The sequence below is a fragment of the Balaenoptera physalus genome (genome assembly GCF_965194825.1).
Source record: "Balaenoptera physalus genome assembly, chromosome: 12".
Taxonomy (NCBI): domain Eukaryota; kingdom Metazoa; phylum Chordata; class Mammalia; order Artiodactyla; family Balaenopteridae; genus Balaenoptera; species Balaenoptera physalus.
Window position 1 is genome coordinate 65,433,823 of NC_138897.1, and position 14,803 is coordinate 65,448,625.

The window sequence follows — 14,803 nt, forward strand, 5'->3', positions numbered from 1 at the left end:
ACTAGTTTATAAATAGGATAGGTACACTAGACACTAAATTGTGTATCATATAAAGCATACTCAAAAACTTAATTTAAATGAATATGAGATAAATGATATTTTAAAAATAATATTATATGTTATTTTGTAGAAAATTGGCAAGTACATTTCTATCTTCCCTTATGTCAATTAGATTTTCTCACTAATCAAAAGGTGTTATATACTTTAGGTTTTAAAAAATGGCCTCAAACTTTCCCAAATCTGTTTTTTGTTTTTGTTTTTTTTTTTAATTTTTTATTTATCTATTTATTTATTTATGGCTGTGTTGGGTCTTCGTTTCTGTGCGAGGGCTTTCTCTAGTTGCGGCAAGCGGGGGCCACTCTTCATCGTGGTGCGCGGGCCTCTCACTATTGCGGCCTCTCTTGTTGCGGAGCACAGGCTCCAGACGCGCAGGCTCAGTAATCGTGGCTCATGGGCCTAGTTGCTCCGCAGCATGTGGGATCCGCCCAGACCAGGGCTCGAACCCGTGTCCCCTGCATTGGCAGGCAGATTCTCAACCACTGTGCCACCAGGGAAGCCCCCCAAATCTGTTTTATTATTAATAAATAAAATGAAATATTTTAAAAATATTTCATCTACATCACATCTTTGTAGAACTTCTATTTTGTGTGTACTTTTCATAGACATATTAAATATAAGTCCAAGAGTTCATATATATTCTTCTTTGACATGCTTTTATCACTCAGTGTTATGGTTATAGAATTCATCCATGATGATGTATAAAGCTGTAATCGATTTTCAGTCGTTTTTGTATTTTATTGAGTGAATATAAAATAATTTCTTAAACCATTTTTTGTCTCCAATTTATTAGTTTTATTTAAAAATGCTACTATGCTGACATCCTAACCTATGTCTCCTGGTACATATGTGCAAGAATATTACTAGGGAATATACCTGAGGTGGGATTATTGGGTCGTATGACATGTGCCTCTTTAACTTTAGTGAGTACAGGCAGATTATTTTCCAAAGTGGCTCTACCAATTTATGGTCTCACAAGCAATGTGTGGGAATTCGCATTGCTCCACATACTTCTTTATTTCTGAAGAATAAAAAAGTTTATTTACAAGATGATACTGAGCTTTGTCTAATTGATTCAAACTTTTTAGAGGAAAATGTGATAAAATTCTTTTCTTTATAAAGACAGTATGGCCAAAATGGTTTTAAATTGCAGGTGTTTGCAAGAAAATGGAGTATATCTATTAAAACCTTACACCTCAATAGAGAGTTAAAAACCTGTCAAGTCTAGAAAAATGTATTTTGTTTTTGGTTTACTTAAATATGTATCGATTTTTCCCCCCCCTTCTAGTTCCAGGTGCTGTTCTTACTGAATCCATCCAAGGAAGTACCTTTGAAGAGAAGATATTTCTTCAATGGCGAGAACCAATTCAAACCTATGGTGTCATCACTTTATATGAGGTAGTATATACATTTGTTAGTAATTTAATTTTTACTGTAACTTCTATGATAGCTAGACTATCTAGTATTTAAAAATGCATAGTAACATCATGCCTTTTAAGAAGTTGAATGCCTTTAATAGTTATAATGGTTACTGAATAGAAGCAAAAAAATTAAAAATGAGTTTTCGAATTATGTATAATTTCAGGATGTATATTCACAATGATTTAGATGCTTCCAGATTACATGTTATTGTATGTAAAGCCACACCATAATATAGTTTAAAAATCACCTTTGTTAAAAACAATAAGTGTTCTGTCATATACATTATTTAGGAGGCAACCATGGCATCCTGTTCTCGCCAGCTCTAAAGTATTTTACTCCTGAATTATAGAAGAACGCTGATGATCCAATTAGTGGAGTCGATAGACATTGTCTTGGGAGTAACAACAGAATAATGTCTTCTGGTTTCCTAGCATTAGCAAAACAGCCTTTAGACTTCTGTGACATAGTTTTGTCTACTGATAGATAGCAGAGAAGAATTCAATGACTTGTTCAGGGAAAAAAATAACAGCAATAGCGGAGTAGCAGTCATCATCACATCTGTATGAGCGTGATTTCACTCTGCCTATTGTCATAGAAACAAGCAGGTGCATTTTTTTTTCAAGCTAGCATTTATGTGAATGCAAATTCAACAAAATTATATGTTGTTAGGGTTCTAAAATCCACAGCCATTCTTCCTATGGGACCTCTACCTGAATACCTTTCAGAGCTACTGACAAAGCCGGAGTAGATTCGCTGTCAGACAGTCACCATTGGTGAACCCTCTCCCTGACCCAACTAGCCTCACAGCTATGTTTCCTTGTACCTTTTGAAAATTGGTATTGAAATGCAAAAAAAAAAAAAAATTGTTGTTCATCAAAAGCTAAGTAAGAGAAGAGAAAAAAAGTTGATTTTCACATTAAGTTATAATGCTTTCCTTGGCTGCTTCATTGTAAAAGAATCATGAAAATTCATGGCTCTCTTTTGTAGAGTTGTTTTTTATAATGAAATCAAACAAGTTCATTTTTTTTCTCAGTGATCAGAATCTTTTAGTTAATATTTTTGGCCCCATGACCATTTTTTAGTTCTGTTTTGTGGATTCTTACCTCAGGATAACAGAATATTTTACTAGAAAAGATACAGTCTTTGAAATCAACATTAAGTACCAAGAAATCAGTCCACCTCTCCTGAAAGCCACATGTTGATATCTAGACGGACAGAATATAAAGGTGAGATCCTTTCTTTCTGATCCCATGGAGCATAATATTCATGTAATAAGTAACTTTAATGTGAAAACAATAGGAAAATCAGAACCCATCAATCTCTCTGATTTCAGCAGCCAGGATGTCCCTTCTAGCTGAACACTGATCTAAATGCTACTACAAAGGGGATGTGTAAATGTTTCGTAAATCAGCATTTTAAAACGCAAGATATAGGTAAGAAGAGCAGGTCAGTTGTTTTTTCTAGGCACCAAAGGGAAAATACCAAATGTGTGAATCAGGCTTAAGTGATTAAGTATAAGTTTCTGACTGTCGAATCTTTCTCTTCTTTTCTCCATGTTTGCTAGAAGTAGGAAGGAAGGTATTCCAGATCCCCCAAGGTGGGCCTTAGATGGTGTCTGTGCAGGGAGCTCCTCTTTGGCTAAAACACACTGCACCCTGGGGCTCACCCAGCCTGTACCTGAGTCTGCAGGAGACCCAGCTTCCTCCTGGTGCAGGGCTGCTGGAGAACCAGACCAGTCCCCTCCCTGGAGGACCACAGTCCCCTGGGACAGACATGCTAAGGAAACAAAACCGTTGCCCAAAGGGAAACTAAGACCTTAGGAACAGCGTATTCATGGAAACACAGTTGACTGTAGGCCAAAACTGGAAGGCAAGATACGTTATCATAGTTGGAAAAAAGCTTAGTAATAAATGCTATGGGTGTTTCTTGAGGAGCACACTTTTAGGGTTTTTTGAAGAAGAGGAGGAAAAAACAGAAGGAATGTTGTAAATGTTGTAAGTGAACATACTATGGGTTCACGTTATTCTCAAGTTCTCTCTTTACCTCTTAAGAAAGATATACCAGATCATTAATGATTGGAAAATGCTGACAGTGTCATCTTTTGCCGGGAGTTATGGCAATGACGGCACTAAAGCATCCTTCTGGCCTCAATTCTTTGTCCTCCCCATCCTCAGCCTTCTCAAACTAGCCTTCCTTCCTCTTGCCCCCACCTGTGTTCTAACCCCAGCCCTTCTCATGCCTTACCTCCTCTCAGCCGTTTCATTCTATCTGAGACATCTTCCTAAAATCTGGGACTGGTAATTACACTTTTCCTCAATGGCTATCCAGATTTTTATTTTATCAAATTATAAATGCAGTATTGTTCTCTGAAAGGATACTTTAAGTACAGAAATATTCAAAATAAAATGTCTTTGCTTCCCAAATTCACTTTTCAGAGGTAACTACTATGAACAACTAGATGCATGTGCTTCCAGAATTTTACAAGGTAGAAATTTATAGTGCAAGTGCACTTATGAATATACATGGATAAAATTTAATAAATGCTAGCAAACCCAGCATTTTATTACAAGAATAATATGCAATATAAGACCCCCTCCACATCATACAAAAATAAATGCCAAATAAGTTCATGATCTAAACACAAAAATTAAACTATAACAACACTATAAGAAAAATAAGGAAGACTTTTGTAATAAGCTTATTTTGAAATAAGCTTTTGTAATATATCTTGACATAAAACCCAGAAGTCATTTAAAAAAGATTGACAGATTTGGTTATATAAGAATTTAAACTTCTGAATGATAGAAGATGCCACAAAGGAAAGTCTAAATACAAACAGAAGACTTGGGGAAATTATTTTCAACATTTATAGCAGTCAACTGGCTGGTGGCTGTAATTATAACACACTTGATACAGATTGATAAGAAGTAGACAACACTCCATTAGAAAAAATGGGTGAAGAATAAAAGGAGTTGATTCATAGGAAAAAAAAAATCTGAATGGCATAAGCAGATGAACCTAACCTTACCAAGGATTAAGAAATGAAATGAAACAAACACTTCAGAAAGTTTAAGTTGGTGCAAATCCAGTGTTAAGGGGTGATGTGGTGAAATTTGTGTGCACAGACCGTTGATGGGGACATACAATTTCGCAACCTCTCATGTAGACAATTTGGGAATATCTATCAAAATTCAGACACTGCATGTCAAGCCTGTTTAGGGAAGTTTCTCAGTCAGTAATACTCCCAAATGCACAGGGATGTATGTCTCAGTATTTTCATTGTACCCCACTAACTTTATATGGCTCTCGATTGCTTAGTGAATCAACTCCAAACTCCTGGTCACGAGAGTAACACACCAACAAGTTTTTGAAAAAAACATTTAGTATGTATAAGGTATTAGAAGAGAACAAAATATAAAAGATCCTCTCTCTCCTCTACTAGAAGTGAGCAGTCCTATCAGCAGCTAATTATAGAAAAGAATGAAATGAGGACAAAATGTCTGCCTCGATGCAGCGTGTGCAGGGTTGTCGGGCACATAGTAAAGGAGAACAGTCTGGACTCATCAGCCCACTGGGGCGTTGACGGATGGAGAGTTGAAAATACCTCAAGACCCCCCACCTGGAGAGCGGGGCTCAGTGAATCACTCTCCCCTGAGACAGGTCATAGGGTGGAGAGAGGGAGAATTGTGGGGTCCTCTTTGCTATCAATATTCAAGGCCATACATGGTACCATCCCAATTGATACTTGTTACTGCATCTCCCATGATTCTCTCCTGGAACTGAATGAGCCATGTGTATGGAGTTACCTTTTCTCCATGAACCTTCTGATTTTTCACACCTGTTTCTGCTTATCCGCTTCTTTCCTCCTGACTGCCTCCCCTCGTTCTCCTCCTATGGCACTTCTGCTTATCTTTCAGCATTTCAGTCAAATTTTGAACTTTTCCGTGGAGCATCCTAGGTTCTTGCATCCCCTGGCATCCGATTTACTTGTTGGTTCCTTTGATTGCTTGCCCCTCTGTTGAAGGACTGTATTTAAGGCTGGCTGGCATTGCAGCCTACTCACACTCCCTGGAAGATTGATTGCCCTCGTGGTCAGAGATTACGTGTTATTCCATTTTGGTTCTCCAGAATTTGAGACTTAGAGGAGGGGAAGATGATGCTGGAGTATTTCAGGCACTGACCTGCCAATCAGAAGTCATCCGACGTGAGCAGCAGCTGACTCCACCTCACCTGATCTAACCCCACACATGCTGTCTGCGTGTCGGTTTGCTTTCAGCGTGGGCATCCCATCAAGTCCCTGGGTCCACCCTGGAACGTCAGTGTTCTCCATGGAGACATCATTAGAATCACCTTGGCCCTCAGCCAACGAAACGGCCAAGTGTGAGCTCAGCCCCAGACCTCCCTCCTGGGAGTCTCCGGATGCTCGTCCTTGGCCTGGTACTTACGAGGCACTTAATAAACGTGCTGAATGAACCAGTGAAAAAATAAATACTGAAAGTACATGTTGCATTTGGATGTGAGCGTGGAGCTGGGTGCCCTTCAGAAGTACTGCTCAGGAGGACAGATGCTTACTGACCATCAGCTGCACAGGCAACGGAGTTCTAGGGTCAAGTTCACCGTGTTCCTGAGGAACCGTTTTATTCCTGGAATTCAGACTCCCAGGGCTCTGGATGGGTTTGAGGGGGAATCCATGCACTTTCTGACATTTTGTGTCCACTTGGACACAACATAGTTGCTTGTTAGGGATTTGTTAGAGGCGAGGGAGAGGATTCATGATTTATAAGAGCAGCGTATACGTGCTTTGTTACGGGTTGGGGAGAGGATCTGTGCTTTTTAACAAATTGTCAAGGACTGTGACCGAAAGAACCCCAGTCTAGCTGATCCTGCAAGGCCATGGCTAGAGGCGAGTACAAACCCATCAGCACTGGTAAAACAGCAAGTCCTCTGATAATGCATTTGCTTTTTGCTTTGCGGAGCAAACGTCCTTCTTGCCGCACCGTGAGCATGTGTGTGTGTGCGTGCACATACCTGCTCTCCCCGGGGTCTTTAGGAAAATATATACCGAATGCCAAATAGTTACTGATCACAGTGGGATCAGAAAGAAGAATAAGCTATCACTATTCAGAAAGAAGAGACAACTGTATGAAAAGTTTCAATTCCTTTGGCATGTTTAAGTCGCGATTTCAGACTACAAAGAGCTCTTACAGCTCTCCATGATTTATTGCCGAATGGATGGTAGGGACACAGTCACAGCAGCCGGTGTTGAGCAGATCCAGTGATCATTAGGACAGGTTTGGGAAGCCTTTACAGATACGTAGCATGGGAGCTCTGGTTCGAGACATGGATAGACATGTTTTTGGTTCCAGTCTCAAACTCCCGGCAGCATCTTTGAAAGCATTTCCTTCTTAACACACTGTGTTCTTTTGATTTCTATGACAGCTGTCTCTTTTGGCTTCTCCCTGCTTTCTGGCTCTCCTTCTCTGCCCTAAACTAAATATCAGTGTTTCCCCAGGGACCTCATCCAGTCCTGAACCGTAATGTTCCAACGCTGCTCACCCCCAGGTCTCTACTTCCAGCCCAGAACTCTCAGCTCCCAGCCCTGTGTCCTACACGGTGTGTCTTCCTGACTGTCACAGGCATCTCAACCTTGACATGCCCACCCCCCAACAGTTAACTTCTCATTCATTCCGTCCCATTTCAGTAAGCAGGACATCCTTTGCTCAAGCCCAAACATGGAACCTGTCTTGGTTCCTCCATCTGTCCCCACATCCAGTCCATCACTGACTTCTGCTCATGTCGGCTCTAAAACTTGCGATTCCTTTCATGTATTTCTCTCTTCATGGCCCCACCCTTGGTCCAAGCCACTGCCTTCTCTCACCTGCGCTGCGGCCTCACCCATGGCCTCTGCCAGGGCTCCTAGGGGTCCTCCTACTACCTTTGGTGCCCCCTTCAAGAAAGCAACCCTCCACCTGGCAGCCAACGTGATCTCTTTATAAGGGAAGTCAGATCATTTTATCATCACACTTAAAATTGTTCAAAGGCCCCTGTTGTATGTCTCCACACTTTCTCCCTTGGGGTACTGAGCACTGCAGGGAATTGCCCCCCCACGTTACCAGCCCCCCAGGGACCACGCCACCTCGCTGGCTGGGCTGCAGCCACAGGGGCCTTCTTTCTGTCCATTGTCTGTGTCTGGAATGCTCCTGCTTCATGGTCTTAGTTCATGCTGTTCTTCCCCAGACTCTTGGCCTGGCTGACTCCTTCCCAAGTTCAGTTAACTGTCATCTCCTCAGGGGACGCTCCCCCGGCCATTCTGAATGGCTGAGCATGGGCCCCGCCCCCAAAATCCCCTTCATCTTAGCATCCTGTTTCTTTCTTCTATGGCACTTGGTGTTTACAAATTATTAATTTACTTCCTGGATGCCTCCCCAGCTCCTCCCCACCCCAGTCCAGATTCTTGGCTGCCCGAGGGCAGGGCCTTTGTCTTCCTGCTGACTGCAGTGCTCGTGCTTGCACAGTTCAGTCAGTATTTCAGTGGCAAGAGTGAATCTGAATTCATGGTGGAGGAAAGAGGACAGAGTTAACTCTCTCACATTCCAAGGAGGTGAGAGTTTATAAGCAAAAGCAGCGTCAGAAAAGCCCAGTGTTTGTGGGGCAGTAAATCTTTGTCCCCTGACCAGGACAGAAGAAAATATGATGTCATCTCATGTGAACTTCTGCTGCCAGTGTCCTTGTCCCTGCGGTGAGCCACAGCCACCCCCGCCTCTGCAGGAGACCCTCCAACACTAGCAACCACGTGGCTGACAGGGTCTTTGAATGAAAAGAATTGAGGACAGTCTCAGAGACCTCTGTGACAACATTAAATGCACCAACATTCGAATTATAGGGGTCCCAGAAGAAGAAGAGAAAAAGGCACTGAGAAAATATTTTAAGAGATTATAGTTGAAAACGTCCCTAATATGGGAAAGAAAATAGTCAATCAATTCCAGGAAGCACAGAGAGTCCCATACAGGATGAATCCAAGGAGAAACATGCCAAGACACACATTAAACAAACTATAAAAAATTAAATACAAAGAAATATATTAAAAGCAGCAAGGGAAAAGCAACAAATAACATACAAGGGGATCCCCATAAGGTTAACAGATGATCTTTCAGCAGAAACTCTGCAAGCCAGAAGGGAGTTGCAGGACATATTTAAAGTGATGAAAGGGAAAAACCTACAACCAAGATTACTCTACTCAGCAAGGATCTCATTCAGATTCGATGTAGAAATTAAAACCTTTACAGACAAGCAAAAGCTAAGAGAATTCAGCACCACCAAACCAGCTTTACAACAAATGTTAAAGGAACTTCTCTAGGCAGGAAACACAAGAGAAGGAAAACACCTACAATAAAAAACCCAAAACAATTAAGAAAATGGTAATAGGAACATACATATCGATAATTACCTTAAATGTAAATGGATTGAATGCTCCAACCAATAGACAGAGACTGGCTGAATGCATACAAAAACAAGACCCATATATATGCTGTCTGCAAGAGACACACTTCAGACCTAGGGACACATACAGACTGAAAGTGACAGTATGGAAAAAGATATGCCATGCAAATGGAAATCAAAAGAAAGCTGGAGGAGCAATTCTCATGTCAGACAGAATAGACTTTAAAATAAAGACTATTACAAGAGACAAAGAAGGACACTACATAATAATCAATGGATCAATCCAAGAAGAAGATATAACAATTTTAATTATTTATGCACCCAACATAGTAGCACCTCAATACATATAGGAAGTGCTAACAGCCATAAAAGGGGAAATTGACAGTAACACAATAATAGTAGGGGACTTTAACACCCCACTTTCACCAGTAGACAGATCATCCAAAATGAAAATAAATAAGGAAACACAAACTTTAAATGATACATTAAACAAGATGGACTTAATTGATATTTATAGGACATTCCATCCAAAAACAACGGAATACACTTTCTTCTCAGCGCTTATGGAACATTTTCCAGGATAGATCATATCATGGGTCACAAATCAAGCCTTGGTAAATTTAAGAAAATGGAAATTGTATCAAGTATCTTTACTGACCATAATGCTATAAGACTAGGTATCAATTACAGGGAAAAAAAACCTGTAAAAAATGCAAACATATGGAGGCTAAACAATACACTACTAAATAAACAAGAGATCACTGAAGAAATCAAAGAGGAAATTAAAAAATACCTAGAAACAAATGACAATGAAAACACGACCACCCAAAACCTATGGGATGCAGCAAAAGCAGTTCTAAGAGGAAAGTTTATAGCAATACAATCCTAACCTCAAGAAACAAGAAACGTCTCAAATAAACAACCTAACCCTACACCTAAAGCAATTAGAGAAAGAAGAACAAAAGAAACCCAAAGTTAACAGAAGGAAAGAAATCATAAAGATCAGATCAGATCAGAAATAAATGAAAAGGAAATGAAGGAAACAATCGCAAAGATCAATAAACCTAAAAGCTCGTTCTTTGAGAAGAAAAACAAAATTGATAACCATTAGCCAGAGTCATCAAGAAAAACAGGGAAAACACTCAAATCAATAGAATTAGAAATGAAAAAGGAGAAGTAACAACTGACACTGCAGAAATACAAAGGATCATGAGCGATTATTACAAGCAACTCTATGCCAATAAAATGGACAACCTGGAAGAAATGGACAAATTCTTAGAAAATCACAACCTTTCGAGACTGAACCAGGAAGAAATAGGAACTATAAACAGACCAATCACAAGCACTAAATTGAAACTGTGATTAAAAATCTTCCAACAAACAAAAGCCCAGGAACAGATGGCTTCACAGGTGAATTCTATCAAACATTTAAAGAAGAGCTAACATCTATCCTTCTCAAACTCTTCCAAAATATAGCAGAGGGAGGAACACTCCCAAACTCATTCTATGAGGCCACCATCACCCTGGTACCAAAACCAGACAAAGATATCACAGAAAAACAAAACTACAGGTCAGTATCACTGATGAATATAAATGCAAAAATCCTCAACAAAATACTGGCAAACAGAATCCAACAGCACATTTAAAAGATCATACACATGATCAAGTGGGGTTTATCCCAGGAATGCAAGGATTCTTCAATATACGCAAGTCAATCAATGTGATAAACCATATTAACAAATTGAAGGATAAAAACCATATGATCAACTCAATAGATGCAGAAAAAGCTTTCGACAAAATTCAACACCGATTTATAATAAAAACTCTCCAGAAAGTGGGCATAGAGGGAACTTACCTCAACATAATAAAGGCCATATATGACAAACCCACAGCCAATATTGTTCTTAATGGTGAAAAACTGAAAGCATTTCCTCTAAGATCAGGAACAAGACAAGGTTGCCCACTCTCACCACTATTATTCAACATAGTTTTGGAAGTTTTAGCCACAGCAATCAGAGAAGAAAAAGAAATAAAAGGAATCCAAATAGGAAAAGAAGAAGTAAAACTGTCACTGTTTGCAGATGACATGATAATATACGTAGAGAATCCTAAAGATGCTACCAGAAAACTACTAGAGCTCATCAATGAATTTGGTAAAGTTGCAGGATACAAAATTAATGCACAGAAATCTCCTGCATTCCTATACGCTAATGATCTGAAAGAGATGATCTGAAAAATCTGAAAGAGAAATTAAGGAAACACTCCCATTTACCATTGCAACAAAAAGAATAAAATACCTAGGAATAAACCTACCTAAGGAGACAAAAGACCCGTGTGCAGAAAAGTATAAGACACTGATGACAGAAATTAAAGATGATACAAACAGATGGAGAGATATACCATATCCTTGGATTGGAAGAGTCAATATTGTGAAAATGACTTTACTTCCCAAAGCAATCTACAGATTCAGTGCAATCCCTATCAAACAACCAATGGCATTTTTCACAGAACTAGAACAAAAAATTTCACAATTTGTATGGGAACACAAAAGACCCCGAATAGCTAAAGCAATCTTGAGAAAGTAAAACAGAGCTGGAGAAATCAGGCTCCCAGACTTCAGACTATACTACAAAGCTACAGTAATCCAGATAGTATGGTACTGGCACAAAAACAGAAATACAGATCAATGGAACAGGATAGAAAGCCCAGAGATAAACCCACGCACCTATGGTCACTTTATCTTTGATAAAGGAGGCAAGAATATACAATGGAGAAAACACAGCCTCTTCAATGAGTGGTGTTGGGAAAACTGGACAGCTACATGTAAAAGAATGAAATTAGAACACTCCCTAACACCATACACAAAAATAAACTCAAAATGGATTAAAGACCTAAATGGAAGGCCAGACACTATCAAACTCTTAGAGGAAGACATAGGCAGAACACTCTATGGCATAAATCACAGCAAGATCCTTTTTGACCCACCTCCTAGAGAAATGGAAAGAAAGACAAAAATAAACAAATGGGACCTAATGAAACTTAAAAGCTTTTGCACAGCATAAATGAGACAAAAAGGCAACCATCAGAATGGGAGAAAATATTTGCAAATGAAGCAACTGACAAAGGATTAATCTCCAAAATATACAAGCAGCTCATGCAGCTCAATATCAAAAAAAGAAACAACCCAATCCACAAATGGGCAGAAGACCTAAATAGACATTTCTCCAAAGACGATATACAAATTGCCAGTAAACACATGAAAGAATGCTCAACATCACTAATCATTAGAGAAATGCAAATCAAAACTACAAGGAGGTATCACCTCACACCTGTCAGAATGGCCATCATCAAAAAGTCTACAAACAGTAAATGCTGGAGAGCGTGTGGAGAAAAGGGAAACTTCTTGCACTGTTGGTGGGAATGTAAATTGATACCGCCACTATGGAGAACAGTATGGAGGTTCCTCAAAAAACTAAAAGTAGAACTACCATATGACCCAGCAATCCTACTCCTGGGTATATACCCTGAGAAAACCATAATTCAAAAAGAGTCATGTACCACAATCTTCATTGCAGCTCTATTTACAATAGCCAGGACATGAAAGCAACCTAAGTGTCCATTCACAGATGAATGGATGAAGAAGATGTGGCACATATATACAATGGAATATTACTCAGCCATAAAAAGAAATGAAACTGAGTTATTTGTAGTGAGGTGGATGCACCTAGAGACTGTCATACAGAGTGAAGTAAGTCAGAAAGAGAAAAACAAATACAGTATGCTAACACATATATATGGAATCTAAAAATAAAAACCAAAAAAAAAGCAATGATTCTGAAGAACCTAGGGGCAGGACAGGCATAAAGATGCAGACATAGAGAATGGATTTGAGGACACGGGGAGGGGGAAGGGTAAGCTGGGATGAAGTGAGAGAGTGGCATGGACATATATACACTACCAAATGTAAAATAGATAGCTAGTGGAAAGCAGCTGCATAGCACAGGGAGATCAGCTTGATGCTTTGTGACCACCTAGAGGGGTGGCATAGGGAGGGTGGGAGGGAGACGCAAGAGGGAGAGGATATGGGGATATATGTATACGTATAGCTGATTCACTCTGTGATACAGCAGAAACTAGCACACGATTGTAAAGCAATTATACTCCAATTAAGATGTTAAAAAAAAAGAAAAAGAAAGAAGTTTAGAGAAGAAGGTGTAGGCAAGTCTTAAGCACGGAGCTCAGAAGTTTGAACTTTGTCCTGTACGCATTTGTATCCCATTGAAGTTTTTCATAAGGCCAGTCCTTATGCTAATTATACTGCATTATCACTGCTGGGTTGGGTCTCCCCTTACCCACCAGAGTGCTACCTTCCCCCCAGCAGGTACCGTGTTTGAATCACCACATGAGACCCCAGCCCAGAGTACAGTGCTTGGCACACAAGAGACGTGCAGTGAAGATGCTGTGAATGAGGGAATTAATAAATTTGGAGGAGCAGTTATGTTGTCACAGCTTAGATCTGCCTTCTCTACCTCTTCTCTGGAGCTCTCAGGATGGAGTTCAAAGTGTGCAGCTAAGCGCATAGCAGTGACGTTGAAGTCCCCCAACAGCAGCTGCTGGTGGGCGTGGTCTTGTCTCTTGACTCAGAGGAACCTGGTGCGGGAAGCCCATGAGAGGGTTAACAGCAAGTCTGCTGCCTGACTCTGATGGTGTCGTGCACGGCGGTGATTAATATATACAGCAAACATTTTCTTGCCAAAGCATAGTTGACTCACTCTAAATATTCTTTCAGAGAGGTCTCCTTAATTATAATGACATGCTGTAAATATAAGAAGAAAGAATGTCAATTATCACTTGGTATAATAACAGTGTTAGTGTTCATGCACATAAATTATCAGTAACTTTAACCTATCTAAAAGCAAGAAAAGTGCTCAGTTTTGCAATTTAAAACTTTTGAATATGCCACATTTAAAAATTATGCCATTACAAGGAGAAGAAGTTAGTAATCACCCCTAAAATGCATGTTCTTGAAGAGTTGATGAACTACTTAAGAGTGAAATTTTTTAAAACGTCATTTGAAAGGGCAAAATTTAAAGACACCTATGTTATATTTATTTTCACGCAATCCAGACTCATCCAGAGTGATGTGAACACCCGTCATGTGGCAAACATAAAGCTTCCAGAATTGCGCTGTGTCCAAAATGGAAACTCCTAGTCATTCGGAGCAACTTAAATTTAAATTTTAGTTAATTAAAATAAAATGACTCACAGACATAGAAGAGATACTTACGGTTACCAAAGGGGGAAGGGAGGGAGAGATAAATCAGGAGTTTAGGATGAACATATACACACTACTATATATAAAATAGATAACCCACGAGGACCTACTGTATAGCACAGGGAACTATACTCAGTATCTTGTAATAACCTATAATGGAAAAGAATCTGGAAAACAATATGTATGTATGTGTGTATAATCATATAATCACTTTGCTGTATACCTGAAACTAACACAACATTGTAAATCAAGTAACTTCAATTTTTTTTAATGATTTTTAAAAATAATAATAAAACGAAATAAATTTTTCAGTTCTGTGGTCTCACCGGCCATGCTTCTAGTGCTCTGTGGCCACTGTGGTTAGGGGCCGCCACATTGAATAGTGCAGAATAGAACATTTCCATCCTGACAGTCCTATTGGACAGCATTGCTCTAAAGAAAAAAGTAAATAGGACACATTGCAAACACCACAGTCACAGCATTAAGGGCTACTGACACGCATCTAGGATTTATTTTTGGAGCAGATATCTTTGCCCACATTAAGGAAAACGCTTAAAAGTGCCCTTGTTCCCAGCATATGATAATCCTATTCAGGGCAAAATCAGACTC

At 39.6% G+C, this 14,803-nt stretch overlaps 1 protein-coding gene across 6 annotated transcripts in view; it reads left to right on the forward strand.

The window, feature by feature from the left end:
- PTPRM (protein tyrosine phosphatase receptor type M) overlaps positions 1–14,803 on the forward strand; it is a 745,633-nt gene that overhangs the window by 439,475 nt on the left and 291,355 nt on the right. For all 6 annotated transcript variants that reach the window (XM_082418591.1, XM_082418592.1, XM_082418587.1 and 3 more), the window contains exon 9: positions 1,346–1,455. In XM_082418591.1, coding sequence (XP_082274717.1) covers positions 1,346–1,455 — 110 coding nt within the window. The remainder of the gene's footprint in view (positions 1–1,345; positions 1,456–14,803) is intronic.